This window comes from Eumetopias jubatus, unplaced genomic scaffold (assembly GCF_037043125.1).
Source record: "Eumetopias jubatus isolate StellerSeaLion01/CBP00866 unplaced genomic scaffold, mEumJub1_p1.0 scaffold_1, whole genome shotgun sequence".
Taxonomy (NCBI): Eukaryota; Metazoa; Chordata; class Mammalia; order Carnivora; family Otariidae; genus Eumetopias; species Eumetopias jubatus.
In genome coordinates, this window is record NW_028274807.1 from 211768368 (window position 1) to 211783984 (window position 15617).

Here is a 15617-nt window from a genome sequence, read left to right on the forward strand (position 1 = left end):
ATGCACTTCATCAGAATTAAGTGGTCTTTCCCCTTTAGAGTGCGCCCTGAAGAAGAAAGCCGAGTAGCCATGGAGGAGGACTGGGAAGGAGAGGCTAACATGAGAGGAGATCGCGTGGAACTCTACAAAACCCTTGGAGCCCCAGAATTTGCTCCTGTATGAGTCAGTGGTCTTTGGGATTTTGGAGGAAAGGCATTGGTGCATGGTGGGGAGAGAGGGAAGAATGTTTAGGGGTGGCACTTCATTATTCCATCCATTTGTTTTATAAAGTTGGAAGATCACAACTCTACCATTCTGAGTTTCAATTTCCCTGCCTAAGAAAATGGAGACTAAATCCGTTCCTCAAAGCACCCTATTTTCTGGCTCAGGGGCTGGGGGGCAGGGCAGGTTGCTCTGGCTAATATGCTTTGTGGGTGTGTGTATATGTATGGTTGACTCAATTGATATTGGGCAATTTCTAGGCTGTGCCTAGGCTGTCATGTCACCTTGTCCTCTATCTCTGCTTGTTCTAGACCATGCTGGTATCCATAAGAGGAACACAAAGGTGGAAAACATCCACTCTGCATTACAGGTAATTTTCTCCTAAAATACACTTCTGCCCTGGAGTGAATGTTTTTCCTGCCAACAGTGCACAGAGTGTTAACCTTAAAAATAAAACTTGTCACAGTGATTTTACCAGCAGAAATGGGTTTATTCGGGAATAGCAGAGAATTGCAATTTGGGGCAAGCAAGCTACAGCCAAACTGTAGGCAAGTCTGGAGAACAAAGGAGAGGAACCTCTCTTATAGAGGAAAGGAGGGAGTTGGAAGGCTGTTACAAACAGAATGTCTATTGAATCAATTGGGAATTCAATGTCTTGTGGCTTTCCATTGGCTGAGTTGTGGCAGTCTCACATTCCCTGGGTTGTTGCCTAAGGAGGAGAAAACCTTTCTTCCTCCTGCTGGGGTAGTGAGTAGTAGCTATTAAAGTAAGGACTTGGCAAGGTCTGTCTCTTCCTGTTGGGTCTGCAAGGACCACTGGTGGTGGGGGGCGAGAGCTCCCCCTGCTGACCTACTGGCTCCCTTTCAGTGAAGTTTCCCTTTATTAATTTTCACAGGAGCCTTAAAACCCATTTTTTATCTTGAGACCTGATAGCGGTTCAGGGATTTCCAACAAAATCACTCCACTATTCTACTACCTACACATTTTTTCAGGCATCTTTTCTACTTAGTGATGTTAGGGAACGTAAAAGGTTATAAAATATACAGTCATTCTGTGGGGGGAAAATGTATTTATTTAGCAAGCATTTTTCTTGCAGTGTGTTCAGGTCTGTGTTGGATCCTGGAGTTAGAAAGAGTAAGACTGTAAAAACTCTCAGGCTAGAAGTGGGGTGATACATCTCATCGTGTGTTAGAGATGCTTTAAATTCTGGGAAACTGAATGAGATCCTTAAGGAGTGAGAGGGGAGTGGACTGAAGGATTAAAGATTTTATTTAGTCATTTGACAGAGACACAGCGAGAGAGGGAACACAAGCAGGGGGAGTGGGAGAGGGAGAGGCAGGCTTCCCGCCAAGCAGGGAGCCCGATGCGGGGCTCGATCCCAGGACTCTGGGATCATGACCTGAGCCAAAGGCAGACGCTTAACGACTGAGCCACCCAGGCGCCCCCAGGGCTGAAGGATCTTGAAATTACTATGAAAGAAGTCTTTCATCCCCAGTGAAGTCACCATGACTCTCTTCCCACGAATGTTGGTGGGGTTGGTTGCTGATCGATACAGAATGTGTTGATATTTTAGAACTCAATAACCTTTGAGGATGTGGCCATGGACTTCACCCAGGAGGAATGGGCGTTATTGAATTCACGTCAGAGAAAACTGTACAGAGATGTGATGCTGGAGAACTATAGAAACTTGGCATCTCTGGGTAAGGCTGACAATCCTTATTTGCTGAGTTTGAGCATGGATTTCTGGGGCAAATAAGCCCCAGTTACCTTGTGGTTAACATGAATATTCCCATTAGTTTCTTGTAGGTTTTGTAGAATTTTACTTTTAAGAAAAATAGCTTGTATTAAGATATAATACACCTACCATAGTTTAGCCATTTAGAGAATACAAAGCAATATGTTGCGTATGTCTTTTTTTTTTTTTTTAATTCCAGAACATTCTCATTGCCCTGCCTACAGGGCATTTCATTCCTCCTTGGTCTCTAGGCCCTGGCAACAACTGATACACTTTGTGTTTCTAGACTTGCCTGTTCTGAATATTCATATGAATGGAATCATACCACATGTGGTCTATTGTGACTGATTTCTTTCACATAGCATAATGTTTTCTAGGTTTATTCATGTTGTAGCATTTATCAGTACTTAATTCTTATTTGTTGCTGGATAATATTCTGTTGTGTAGACATACAATTTTGGTTATCCATTCATTAGCTGATGGACATTTGTATTTTTGGCATTTGCTGCTACGAATAGTGCTGCTATACGCATTCATACAAGTTTTTGTGTGGACATAAGTTTTCATTTATCTTGGGTATTATGCCTTGGAGTGGAATTGCTGGGCCATTTAGTAACTCATGTTTAACATTTTGAGGAACTGCCAAACAGTTTTCCAAATTGGCTGTATTATTTTACACTCTCTCCAGCAATGATAAACGTTCCAACATCTCCACATTCTTGCCAACACTTAATACTGCCTGTCTTTTTGTTCATAGCTATCCTAATGTTTAAAATGTTATCTCATTGTGGTTTTGATTTGCATTTCCTTAATGACGAATGATGTTGAGCAACATTTCATGTACTTACTGGGCATTTGTATGTCTTCTTTGGAGAAATGTCCATTTTAATCCTTTGCCCATTTGGGGAACCTGGCTGGCTCAGTCAGTTAAGGGTCCACCTTTCGATTTTGATTCAGGGCTTGATCTCAAGGGGGCTCTGTGCTCAGCAGGGAGTCTGTTGAGATTCTCTCCCTCTTCCTCTGCCCCTCCCCCCACTCATGTATGCTCTTTCTCTCTTTAAAATAAATCTTTATTTTTTTTAAAAGATTTCATTTATTTATTTGACAGAGACGGACAGCTGGAGAGGGAACACAGTGTGGGGAGTGGGAGAGGGAGAGAGAAGCAGGCTCCCTGCTGAGGCTAGACATGGGGCTTGATCCTAGGACCCTGGGATCATGACCTGAGCCAAAGGCAGACACTTAACCAGCTGAGCCATCCAGGTACCCCTAAAATAAATAAATCTTTAAAAATACTCTTTGCTCATTTAAAAATTGGATTGCCATTTTTTTTTTCTGTTGAGTGGTGAATGTTCTTTATATATTTGGGATACAGATCCCTTATCAGATACATGATTTGCAAATATTTTCTTACATTCTGTGTGTTGCCTTTTCACTTTCTCGGTGGTATCATTTGTGGCATAAAAGTTTAATTTTAATCCAGCTTTTCAATTTTCTGGACTCCCACTTCTATTCCAGTGGTTTATATTTCTATCCTTACACCAGTACCATGCTGTTGATTAGTGTTGTAGCTTTGTAGTAAGATTTGAATTGGTAAGTGTGAATTTTCCAACTTTGTTTCTGTTTTTCAAGATTGTTTTGACTATTCTGGATCCCTTGCATTTTCATATGAATTTTAGACTAACTTTATCAATTTCTGCAAAGAATTTAGGTGGGATTTTGATAAAAGCCACATTGAATCTGTAGATCAATCTGGGGAGTGTTGCCAACTTAGCAATATTAATTATTCCAGTCTATGAACATGGGATGTCCTTTCATTCATAGAGGTCTTTGTTTATTTTTTATTTATTATTATTTTTAAAGATTTTATTTATTTATTTGACAGAGAGAGACACAGCGAGAGAGGGAACACAAGCAGGGGGAGTGGGAGAGGGAGAAGCAGGCTTCCCACTGAGCAGGGAGCCCGATGTGGGGCTCGATCCCAGGACCCTGGGATCATGACCCAAGCCTAAGGCAGACGCTTAATGACTGAGCCACCCAGGTGCCCTGAGGTCTTTATTTTTGTTAATGTATTTTTAATTAATTAAAATTTTAAATTAAAGTATAATTAACATACAGTGTTATATTAGTCTCAGGTGTACAATAGAATGATTTAACAGTTTTATACATTACTTAGTGCTCATCAAGGTAATTGTATGCTTAATCTCCTTCACTTTTTCAGGAGGTTTGTTCTCTGTAGTTTGTTCTCTATAGTTAAGAATTTGTTTTGGTTTTGTCTTTTCTTTGTTGGTTTGTTTTATTTCTTAAATTCCACATATGGGTGAAATCATACAGTCTTTTTCTCCGACTGACTGACTTAATGTTATACTCTAGATCTGTCCATGTTGTTGCAAATGGCATTCTTTTTTATGGCTGAATAATATTCCATTGTATATATGTACCACATCTTATTTATACAATCTGTTGGATGGACACAAAACTATTGTAAATAAGGCTGCAATAAACAGGGGTAGTGATATCTTTTTGAATTAGTGTTACCATTTTCTCTGGGTAAATACCCAGTAGTGGAATTACTGGATCATATGGTAATCCTAATTTAAATTTTTGAGGAACCTCCATATTGTTTTCCACAATGGCTGTACCAGTTTATGTTCATGTGTCTGTTGGCCATCTGGATGTCTTTGGAAAAATGTCTATTCATGTCCTCTGCCCACTTTTTAATTGGAATATCTTTTTTTTGGTGTTTTTTAAGTTTCATATATTTTGAATATTAACCCCTTATTGGATGCATTATTGGCAAATACCTTCTCCCATTTAGTAGGTTTTTTGTTGATTGTTTCCTTTACTGTGCAAAAGCTTTTTATTTTGTTGTAGTACCAATAGTTTAGTGTTGTTTTTGTTCCCTTGCCAGAGGACTTGTATTTAGAATTCTACAGCTAATGTCGAAGAAATTACTGCCTATGTTTTCTTGTAGGAATTTAATGGCTTCATGTTTCACATTTAGGTCTTTGATCCATTTGAGTTTATTTTTGTGTATGGTGTAAGAAAGTGATCCAGTTTCATCCTTTTGCATGTTGCTGTACAGTTTTGCCAACACCATTTGCCAACACGCTGGGATCATGACCTGAGGCAAAGGCAGATGCTTAACCAACTGAGCCACTCAGGAGCCCCTTGTAGAAAGAATTTGGAAATTTTCCTTTCTTCTTTTTTTGGGGGAATAGATATGAGTAGGTATTAACTCTTCTTTAAATGTTTGGTAGAGTTCACCTGTGAAGCATCTGGTCCTGGACTTGTTTGTTGGGAGTTTGTTTTTTGTTTTGTTTTGTCTTACTGATTCAATGTCATTGTTAGTAATTGGTCTGTTCAAAAATTCTATTTCTTCCTGATTCAGTTTTGGGAGGTTATATGTTTGTAGGAATTTATCCATTTCTTCTAGGTTGTCCAATTTGTTGGCACATAACTTTTTATAATATTCTCTTATAATGCTTTGTATTTCTGTGGTGTTGGTTGCTGTTTCACTTCCTTCATTTATGATTTTGAGTCCTCCCTCTTGATGAGTGTGGCTAAAGGTATATTGATTTTGTTGATCTTGTCAAAGAACCAATTCTGTTCTATTGTTTTTTAGTCTCTCAATTTCATTTATTTTCTAATCTTCATTATTTCCTTCCTTATACTGGATTTGGGCTTTGTTCTTTTTGTAGTTCCTTTAGGTGGAAGGTTAGGTTGTTTATTTGAGACTTTTCATGCTTCTTGAGGTACACCTGTATTGCTATAATCTTCCTCTTAGAAAAGTTTCTGCTGCATGCCAAAGCTTTTGGACAATTGTGATTTCATTTTTATTTGTCTCCATGTATTTTTAAACTTTGAATTCCTGGTTGACCCATTCTTTGTTTATTAGCATGTTATTTAACTTCCATGTATTTGTATTATTTCCAGATTTTTTTCTTGTGGTTTATTTCTAGTTCTATACCACTGAGGTTGAAAAAGGATGCATGATATGATTTCAGTTTTTTTGTATTTGTTGAGACTTGTGAGCTTGTGACCCAATATGATAATCTTCTGTAGAATGTTTTGTGTGCACTGAAAAGAATGTTGTCTTCTGCTGTTTTGGGATGGAATGTTTTGAATATCTGTAAGGTGCATCTGGTCCAGTGTGTTATTCAAATCCATGGTTTCCTTGTTGATTTTTAAAAAATATTTTATTTCTGTGAGAGAGAGCGAGCAAGCACGAGCAGGGGGGAGGGTCAGAGGGAGAAGCAGACTCCCTGCTGAGCAGGGAGCCCACCATGGGACTTAATCCCAGAACACTGGGATCATGACCTGAGCCAAAAGTAGATGCTTAACTGACTGAGCCACCCAGGCACGCTCCTTCTTTCTGTCTGGATGATCTATCCCTTGACATAAGTAGGTGTTAAAAGTCCCCTGCTGTTATTGTATTACTATTGATTTCCTCTTTTTTTTAATAGTTTTATGTATTTGGGTGCTCCCAAGTTGGATGCATAAATATTTACAATTGTTACGTCTTCTTGTTGGGTTGTTCCCTTTATGATGATACAGTGTCCTTGTCTCTTGTTAAAATCTTTATTTTTAAAGTCTTATTTTGTTCCATGTAAGTATTGTTACTTCAGCTTTCTTTTCACTTCCATTTGCATTGTAAATGTTTTCCCATCCCTTTACTTTCAATCTACATGTGTCTTAATGATTGTCTTGTAAGACAGCATATAGATGGGTCCTGCTTTTTAAAATAATTTATCTATCTATCTATCTATCTATTTATTTTATTATGTTCTGTTAATCATCATACATTACATCATTAGTTTTTGACTGGTCCTGCTTTTTTTTAATCCATTCAGTCACTCTGTCTTTTGGACTATTTAGTCTATTTACATTCATAGTTATTATTGATAGGTATGTACTTATTGCCATTTTGTTACTTGTTTTATGGTTGCTTTTGTAGGTTTTCTCTGTTCCTTTCTTCTCTTGCTCTCTTCCCTTGTGATTTTGTGGCTTTCTTTAGTGATATGCTTGAATCCCTTTCTTATTATTTTTAGGGTATCTATTATAGGTTTTTGACTTGTGGTTACCACTCAGGCTTATATATAATGTCCTATGCATATAGCAAGTCTATATTAGGTTGGTCTCTTAAGTTTGAACCCATTCTAAAAGTACTAAATTTTTAGTTTAGTTTTTTAGTTTAGCCGAAGGCAGTCGCTTAACCAACTGAGCCATCCAGGCGCCCACATCATTAGTTTTTGATGCAGTATTCCATGATTCATTGTTTGCGTATAACACCCAGTGCTCCATGCAATATGTGTCCTCCTTAATACCCATCACGGGGGGTGCCTGGGTGGCTCAGTTGGTTAAGCGACTACCTTCGGCTCAGGTCATGATCCTGGAGTCCCGGGATCGAGTCCCGCATTGGGCTCCCTGCTCAGCAGGGAGTCTGCTTCTCCCTCTGACCCTCTTCCCTCTCGTGCTCTCTCTCATTCTCTCTCTCTCAAATAAATAAAATCTTAAAAAAAAAAATAACCCATCACCGGGCCAACCCATCCCCCCACTCCCCTCCCCTCTAAAACCCTCTTGTTTCCTGGAGTCCATAGTCTCTCATGGTTTGTCTCCCTCTCTGATTCCGCCCCCCTTCATTTTTCCTTTCCTTCTCCTAATGTCCTTCATACTTTTCCTATGCTTTGAAAGAAAGACCTGCTTATGCTTTAATATTTACATCTAGAATCACTAATTATTCCCGTTTTGCGTGTGTGTGTATAGCTATAACCTTTGCTTATTAACATAATTTTCATTCATGATAGAACCATTCCTTAATAAATGACACAAAACACTAAAGCATGTAAATACCATTCTTCTGATCATGAATGCATTTTTCTTACACATTGTCTTCCTAACACATTGTTTTCCTAAGTTTAGGGTCAATTTGAAGAGAAATCCACATGGATCTTAGTTTTTGTCCTTATCCCACCATTTCATACTCGAGGTTGTTTCCTGTTTGTGTCAGATTGGGCTTGGGCTTTACCTGCTTTTGTCAGCATATTGACAAAAACTTACTTTCCCCCAATTTGTTCAGATGGGATGGTTCTCCTTAAAACCAAACAACCACAACATAAGCAAGATATTTTGGAGAAAGAAGCACTCAGTGGCAAGAAGGTAAGAGTCACATGGGAATTTCTTGCTCTCTGTTAGAAGTCCAGAATTCCATGTAATACTAAGGGGGCAATTTGAGGCACTCATTTTACCAATAGAAAACAGGAAATTCTCTAAATATCATGAATTTGAAGGAAATGTACCCATTAGCTCCAAAAATGGTTGCTGAGAATCCCCAAAGTAAATATTTTCATAATGGAAGTTAGATACTAAATATTGAAAACATCCACTCCAAAGCATTTATGTGTTAAATGTCTCTATAAAGAGACCCTGATGGGAGCAATGTGGTATAAGATTCATATTATTCAAGCTAATAAACTCAAGACAGGAACTGTATATTCACTAAGAAAATGTTAGGTAAGCTCTAGTTTAAACATGTCAGAATTTATGATTTTGGGGGGAAGATTCTCAATCAATATAATGAATGTGATAAATCTTGTGATCATAACTTCAACCAATAGGAGCAAACTCATGGAGGAAGATCCATTGAACAGAATAAAATTGCCTTGAGCATGAAATCTAGCATCACTCAGAATCAGAGAATTCATCCTGACGAGAATCCCCATCAGTGCCTTCATCTCGGGAAAGCCCTCAGAGATTGTTTACACCTTAACCCACATGAGAACATTCTTTTGGGGGAAAAATCCAGTGACTGTAAAAATGATAAAAATAACTTCATCAGGAGTTCTTTCTTAGCTGTACATAAGAAGCAACATATAAGAGAGAAATCCTACAAATGCACTGACTCTAGGAAAGTCTCAAGTTCAATCTTATATATTAAGCATGAAAAAACTTGCATTAGAGAGAAATATTTTCAGTGTAGCCAGTGTGGTAAAGTATTACAGAACCACTCATCCTTTGCATTGCACATGAGAACCCACAGTGGAGAAAAACCCTTTAAATGTAACCAGTGTGGGAAAGCCTACAGTTCAAGCTCTTATCTTACACGGCACAAGAGAATTCACACTGGGGAGAAGCCCTATGAATGCCGTGACTGTGGAAAAACCTTCAGAGATAGTTCACTTCTTAGACAACATGAAGGAATTCATTCAAGGGACAAACCTTACAAATGTGATCAGTGCAACAAAACCTTCGGTAGAAGCTCTAGGCTTACCATGCACAAGATAATACATACCAAAGAGAAGCCCTATGCCTGCAATGATTGTGGGAAAACCTTCAGTATTCTTTCATACCTTACAAGACATAAGAGGGTCCACACTGGTGAGAAGTCCATTGAGTGTAGCCACTGTGGAAAAGCATTAAGTAGTCCATCAGCCCTGAAGACACACCTGCGGATACATACTGGAGAGAAACCTTACAAGTGTGATCAGTGTGGGAGGACTTTTAGAATGAGCTGTAATCTTAATGTGCACAAGAAAATGCATGCTGGAGAGAAACCGTGTACTTGCAATGACTGCGGGAAAGCCTTCAGGGATCACTCGTGCCTTAAAGAACACGTGAGAATTCACACTGGGGAGAAACCCTTTGCATGTAATCAGTGTGGGAAAGCCTTCAGAGTGAAATCTTTTCTCACTTTGCATAAGAAAATTCACATGAAAATGAAACAATATGAGTGTAAGGAGTGTGGGAAAGCCTTCGGTGGTCTCATATCTCATAGGAGACACATGAAAAAGCACACAAGGGAAAAAAAACCCTTCAAGTGTAATGAGTGTGAAAAGGCTTTTAGGAGACATGTGTCCCTTACAATACACATAAGAACTCACACTGGAGAGAAACCCTATGAGTGTGATCAATGTGGGAAAACCTTCAGCGTAAGGTGTAATCTTACTGTGCACAAGAGAGTCCATACTGGTGAAAAGCCCTATCAATGCAGTGTCTGTGGACATGCTTTCAGTAAGCTCTCCTCCCTTCGACGGCATCACGAGAGCACTCATGCTGGATAAAACTCCTAGTAAATGTCCATGTGCAGTAGTTCTCAGTGAACTCTCAATCTTGAAGGCATACAAGCAAATGCTAACTGCAGAGGAGAACCGGATGTAAAGAATGGGAGAAAGTCCCTGAATAATAGGTCTGTGGGAGAAATATAAATTATGCAATGACTGTGACAAATCCTTTATTCATCCCCTAGATATGTGACCACTTGATGCTGAAAGTAAAAACTTTTAGTGTCTTCAAGACTTGTTACTTGAGAAAAATAAACACCTAATGTTTTAAGCCACCATGTTTACAGTGTGTGTGTGTGTGTGTTGGGAGGGAGGTTTTATTCACAAATGACTGTCACTAACCAATATAACTTATGTCAGGTTTTTAGAAATTTATATATAATTAAAAAATTGAATTGCTACTGGGGTTACCTATATTAACTATTACACACACTGGTCAATAAGTAGAACATTTTCAGCACTTAGAATCCTCCTTCAGTGCTTCCTTTTCACTCACAGTCACCCTAATTCTTGCCACCAGAACATGTGTACTCTGTGGATTCAATGCATTTTTTTTTAAAGATTTTATTTATTTATTCATGAGAGACAGAGAAGCAGAGGTAGAAGCAGGCTCCCCGCGGAGCAGGGAGCCTGATGTGGGACTCGATCCCAGCACCCTGGGATCATGACCTGAGCTGAAGGCAGACGCTTAACAACTGAGCCACCCAGGCACCCTCAATGCATTTTTAAAAAATATTTTTTTAAGTAATCTCTGCACACAATATGGGGCTCGAACTCACAACCCCAAGATCAAGAGTCACATGTTCCATTGACTGAACTGACCAGGTACCCCTAGAATCATACATTTTTAACAGCTTTATTGAGATATAATTCACATGTCAAAGTATAAAATTCAGTGGTTTTCAGTATGTTTACAGAGTTACATGCACTGTTATACCTGAAATGTTAATCATTGTATTTGGATTCTGCTCAACTCTATTTGTGAGATTCATCTTTCATCTATGTTCTTCCTTTAGCAGAGTTTTATTCTCATTGATATATAGCTTTCCATTTTATGAATATGCACAATTCATAAAACTGTTCTGGACATTTGGGTTGTTTATAGTTGGAGTATTTTTTTTAGGATTTTATTTGAGAGAGCATACAAGCAGGGGGAGGGACAAAGGGAGAGGGAGAAGCGGACTCCCTGCTGAGCAGAGAGCCTGATGTTGGGCTCTGTCCCAGGACCCTGAGATCATGACCCCAGCTGAATGTACGTGCTTAACTGACCGAGCCACTCAGGAGCCCTATAGTCATAAGTAGTTCTGCCATGAGCGTTCTTGCACATGTTTTAGTTCACAGCTGTAGATATTTTTGTAGGGTCTATATTTCAGGAGTGTGGTCTGGGTCAATAGGGAATACACAAGGTCATGTTTATTCAACACTACCAAACAGTTTTACAAAGTAGTAGTTCCAATATGCATATCTGCTCTCGGTAATATTTTACACTGTCTTTTTCATTTTGGCAGTTTTGATGTGTGTTATAGGACCATATTTTGATTTTTAAATTTTTAAAAACTTTTCATTTTGAACCAGTTTTGCACTTAACTAGAAAAGTTTGTACAGAGTCCTGTATATCCCAGTTTCCCAAGGTTAATGCAATTTATCACCTGCTTATTTCTGGTTAGTGCTTTTTTGTGTGTGATTTCTAAAATTGCTAGTTTTGATGTCGATTTTCCAGGCACCCTCCAAAAGCCTGCCCTAACAGTCAATTGGTTTCTTTGCATGCACTCTTTCCTATTATAGTACTTACCTCATTCATTAAGAGACTTTAGTTAAAGAAAAATTTCTTAGAGTGACTCTGTGGAGATGCTCCCATGATACATGCCCTGCATCCCCAGTCTCTTCCCTATGGGGACTTAAACACCACTTTGCTTCTCTTATTCTTCCAGTGATAATCTCTGCCTCAGAGAACACTGGGAATTGGTCTAATGAGAAGCTCATCAATTCTCTTAAGGTCAGACTGAAGAAATTCAAGAATGAGATTGCCTGTCTGGAGGTGAGAGGAAACATGGGAAGAGAATGATGTATACCTGTCCTCTCAGGGTCAGGAAATCTGGTCCTCCATGAGTCCTTTCTATGAGCTATTTTCCTTAAGGATTTGAAATGCCTTGGGGAAGAAATGACAGTACATATTTCGCTAATGAGGAACTTTGGAAATTGAGCTCCCAGGGCCACAGAGACTACAGAGTCTATCTGTGACCATTCCTCTAAAAGACCTGTTCGTGTCAGGAAACACACCTGAGTCTCCTGAGATGCTCCCTCTTGCCCTGGAGCCCAATTGCCTTACTTGGTCCCTCTGCCATTCCTGGGGACAGATTTCCCATCTCTACCCTTCAATATCTAGAGGAAAGGTGAATTACTCATTGGTGACTTCAAGGTAATCTGATGTGCCCTAATAAATGCTGTGAGAAATTGAACAGTTTTTTTTTTTTTTTTTAATCAGCCTATCTGGAGGACATCCAAGAGGTAAGAGAAAGTTTGGTAAGTTTGTTATATTGAATTTGCAGTCAGCTTTCATTTCCCGCTCTTACTCTGCCTTTTCAATTCCAGGGACTCTTTCCCTACCTGAACATGAATTAGCCCCTTCAGAAATTGGACAGATAGGGGTGCCTGGGTGGCTCAGTCAGTTACGCATCTGCCTTCGGCTCAGATCATGGTCCCAGGGTCCTGAGATTGAGTCCCGCATCGGGCTCCCTGCTCAGTGGGGAGCTTGCTTCTCCCTCTGCCATTCCTCCTGCTGGTGCTTGCTGTCTGTCAAATAAATAAAATCTTAAATTAGACAGATAATTCTACAAGTCTCCGGTTTCCCTCCTTTTGGGGGGCTGTGAATGGGACCAGGATGGGTGAGTTTGGTTTCTCAATTTTCCTGTATCTGGTTCCAGCTTTTATCTCAGAGAACTCAAGTCTTGTTCCTACTTCTTATCTGTAAGGACCTTGAGAGAGGAGGTTGAGACCCATTAGTCTACCTTTCCAGTATTTCTCTAAAAATCCCCAAAGAAAATATAGAAATTTAAAGCCATCAGAACAGCACAGTGAGCAGTAAAATAAATAGCCATGCAACCACTTTGCAGAATTAATGCTGACATTTTGGCCATATTATCTTAAGATATTTTCTTTTAAAATAATAAAGTATTACATACACATTATATATTACCATTATATTTTAAACTGAGTATCAGATCCAAATCCCACAGAGAAAGGCCTTTATTTGCCTTCAGATCGGGATAACTATATATCATCATGGACAAATCCTCTATATCTCCTCCTCCCCTCCCAGAGGTTACCACTCTGGAATTGGTGGATATTTGCCATGGGTAGTTTAACACTATTAGTACATGTGAACATGTCTGATAAATCTCTACTATAGAAAAAAATTGTAATTAACCCAAATGCCCACTGATGAGAGAATGTATGTTAAAATTAATAAACCAGATCTTCCTTGTGTCAATCTTGATAAATATAGAAGATAATGTAAAAAAGTTGCTGAACTGAATAATGTACTATGTATAACAAATACGAGCATGTAACATAAGCATAGAATGTTTATGGCTACATTATTACTCATGTGAAACATTTCAGGGGAATGATAACATGCAAAATTCAGTATCATGCTTACCCTCTGAGAGGGAAGGTCACTATTGAGATTGTATACAAATATGCTGGGGTTTCAAGGTGATTTCCATTGTTTTATTAATAAAACTGGGGCAAGCTTGGCACAATATCAAATTTAGTCATGCTGGCTGGTGGGCTTAAGCCCTTCATTGTCATTTTGTACTTTTTGGGATACTTAAATTGAACATAAAACATGAAACAATTATTTTAAGGAGTATTTATAATTACATAAATTCCATCATGCTGTAGCTATCATATAAATTGCTTTTCTCCTTTAATAATTTTGGTTTAATTTTATACAGCAAGAAATAACGTAAATATTTAGACTTTGCATATTTAAAACATTAAGAAATTAAGGATGATATAATAGTATAAAATATTAAAATAACATGGTGTACCATGACTATGCCATAACTTATGAATGTATTCCCATACTGATGTTTGTTTAGGTTATTTCCTTTCTCTATTTCATTATACTGAGGGCTCCCAGTGGAGATCTGAGTACATCCCTTTCAGCCCTGAGATCATATTCTTGGGGTGCCTTCCCTCCTTGCCTCTTTCACTCTGTCTCACTCTCAGCTTCCTTTCTAGACATTAGGACTGTCCACGGCAAAAACCAAAAGTGATAAGAAAAGTCATTGCAAGGCCCCACTGTGCTTGGTGCTTTTCATTTTCCATCGGTGTAATACCTGTGTGTGTGTGTATTAATTGTATTACGTTGGTCACCATACAATACATCATTAGTTTTTGATGTAGTGCCTTTGTATATTTTATGGTAGTTGCCATTATAAAAATGAGAAAATTGGGATGCCTGGGTGGCTCAGTCAAGCACCTGCCTTCAGCTCAGGTCATGATCTTAGGGTCCTGAGAGTGGGTCCCAAATCGCGCTCCTTGCTCTGTGGGGAGGCTGCTTCTCCCTCTGTCTGCCACTCCCTCTGCTTGTGCTCTCTCTCTGTCTCTGACAAATAAATAAAATCTTTAAAAAAAATGAAAATTGAATCTGCTCAGAGAGGTTCAGGGACCTTCTGATGTCACAGATCCATGTTACAATTGGGGGATTCATGATTAAACCAAGGAGTGTCTGTGTTCAAGCCTTATCCTTAGATGGTTTTTATGATCCCTTGTCTTTCTCCGGGAAAAAAAGTCGACTCTGCTCAGGGCCTCAATTTGTGAAGCAAAGGGCTCACATTAGGTGGGCTCACTGTACACATCTTGTGATTCTATCATATATTTGAGATACTGTTACAGAAATTCCTTCAAGATTACTTCATGAGAATGGTAGGCAGATGCTTAGACATTGCTAACCCATGCCAATCCCTTATTGCCACTTTAGGGGGCATCATGAGCAATTTCCCAGGAACCTGGATAAGCCAGATGGGATATGAGAGGCCTGGAGCTGGTCCTCAGTTGGTCCACATGGGACTCCTTCCCTGAACCAGGGGCTGAGGGGGCTGAACGAGGAATAATAGGAAGGAGGGTCTGATCTATGGCTTACTCTTTTAACATTTTCTTTCTTTTAATTGAGATATAGCATTGCAATAGTTTCAGGTGTACCACACAGTGACTTGATAATATGTAAATATTGCAAAATAATTACCAGAATAAATTTCAGTAACATCCATCACTACCCATGGTCATACATTTTTTTCTTGTGATGAGAACTTTTAAGAACATTTTTATATTATCTATGATAAATAAATGAAAGACATGGGTTAAGTCAAAAATAGGAGGGACCTATGCTATTTGATAAAGAGAGGTTAATTTTCACTTTCAGAAACGGTGGTAAGAAAGGAAAAATGAGAGGGCGCCTGGGTGGCTCAGATGGTTAAGCGACTGGCTTCGGCTCAGGTCATGATCCTGGAGTCCCAGGATCAAGTCCTGCATCAGGCTCCCTGCTCAGCGAGGAGCTTGCTTCTCCCTCTAACCCTCCCCCCTCTCATGTATTCTCTCTCTCATTCTTGCTCTCTCAA

The 15617-nt window shown here is 39.1% G+C and overlaps 1 protein-coding gene across 1 annotated transcript; it reads left to right on the forward strand.

Moving 5' to 3' along the window:
* The first annotated feature begins 544 nt into the window (after positions 1 to 544).
* Positions 545 to 9993, forward strand: LOC114203254 (uncharacterized). The gene is made up of 7 exons (XM_088023505.1): positions 545 to 571; positions 1775 to 1901; positions 2161 to 2179; positions 3045 to 3079; positions 3941 to 3957; positions 7994 to 8092; positions 8551 to 9993. The coding sequence occupies exons 6-7, from the start codon at positions 8018 to 8020 to the stop codon at positions 9991 to 9993; spliced, it is 1518 nt and encodes a 505-aa protein (XP_087879631.1). The 5' UTR covers positions 545 to 571; positions 1775 to 1901; positions 2161 to 2179; positions 3045 to 3079; positions 3941 to 3957; positions 7994 to 8017.
* The last annotated feature ends 5624 nt before the right edge of the window (positions 9994 to 15617 follow it).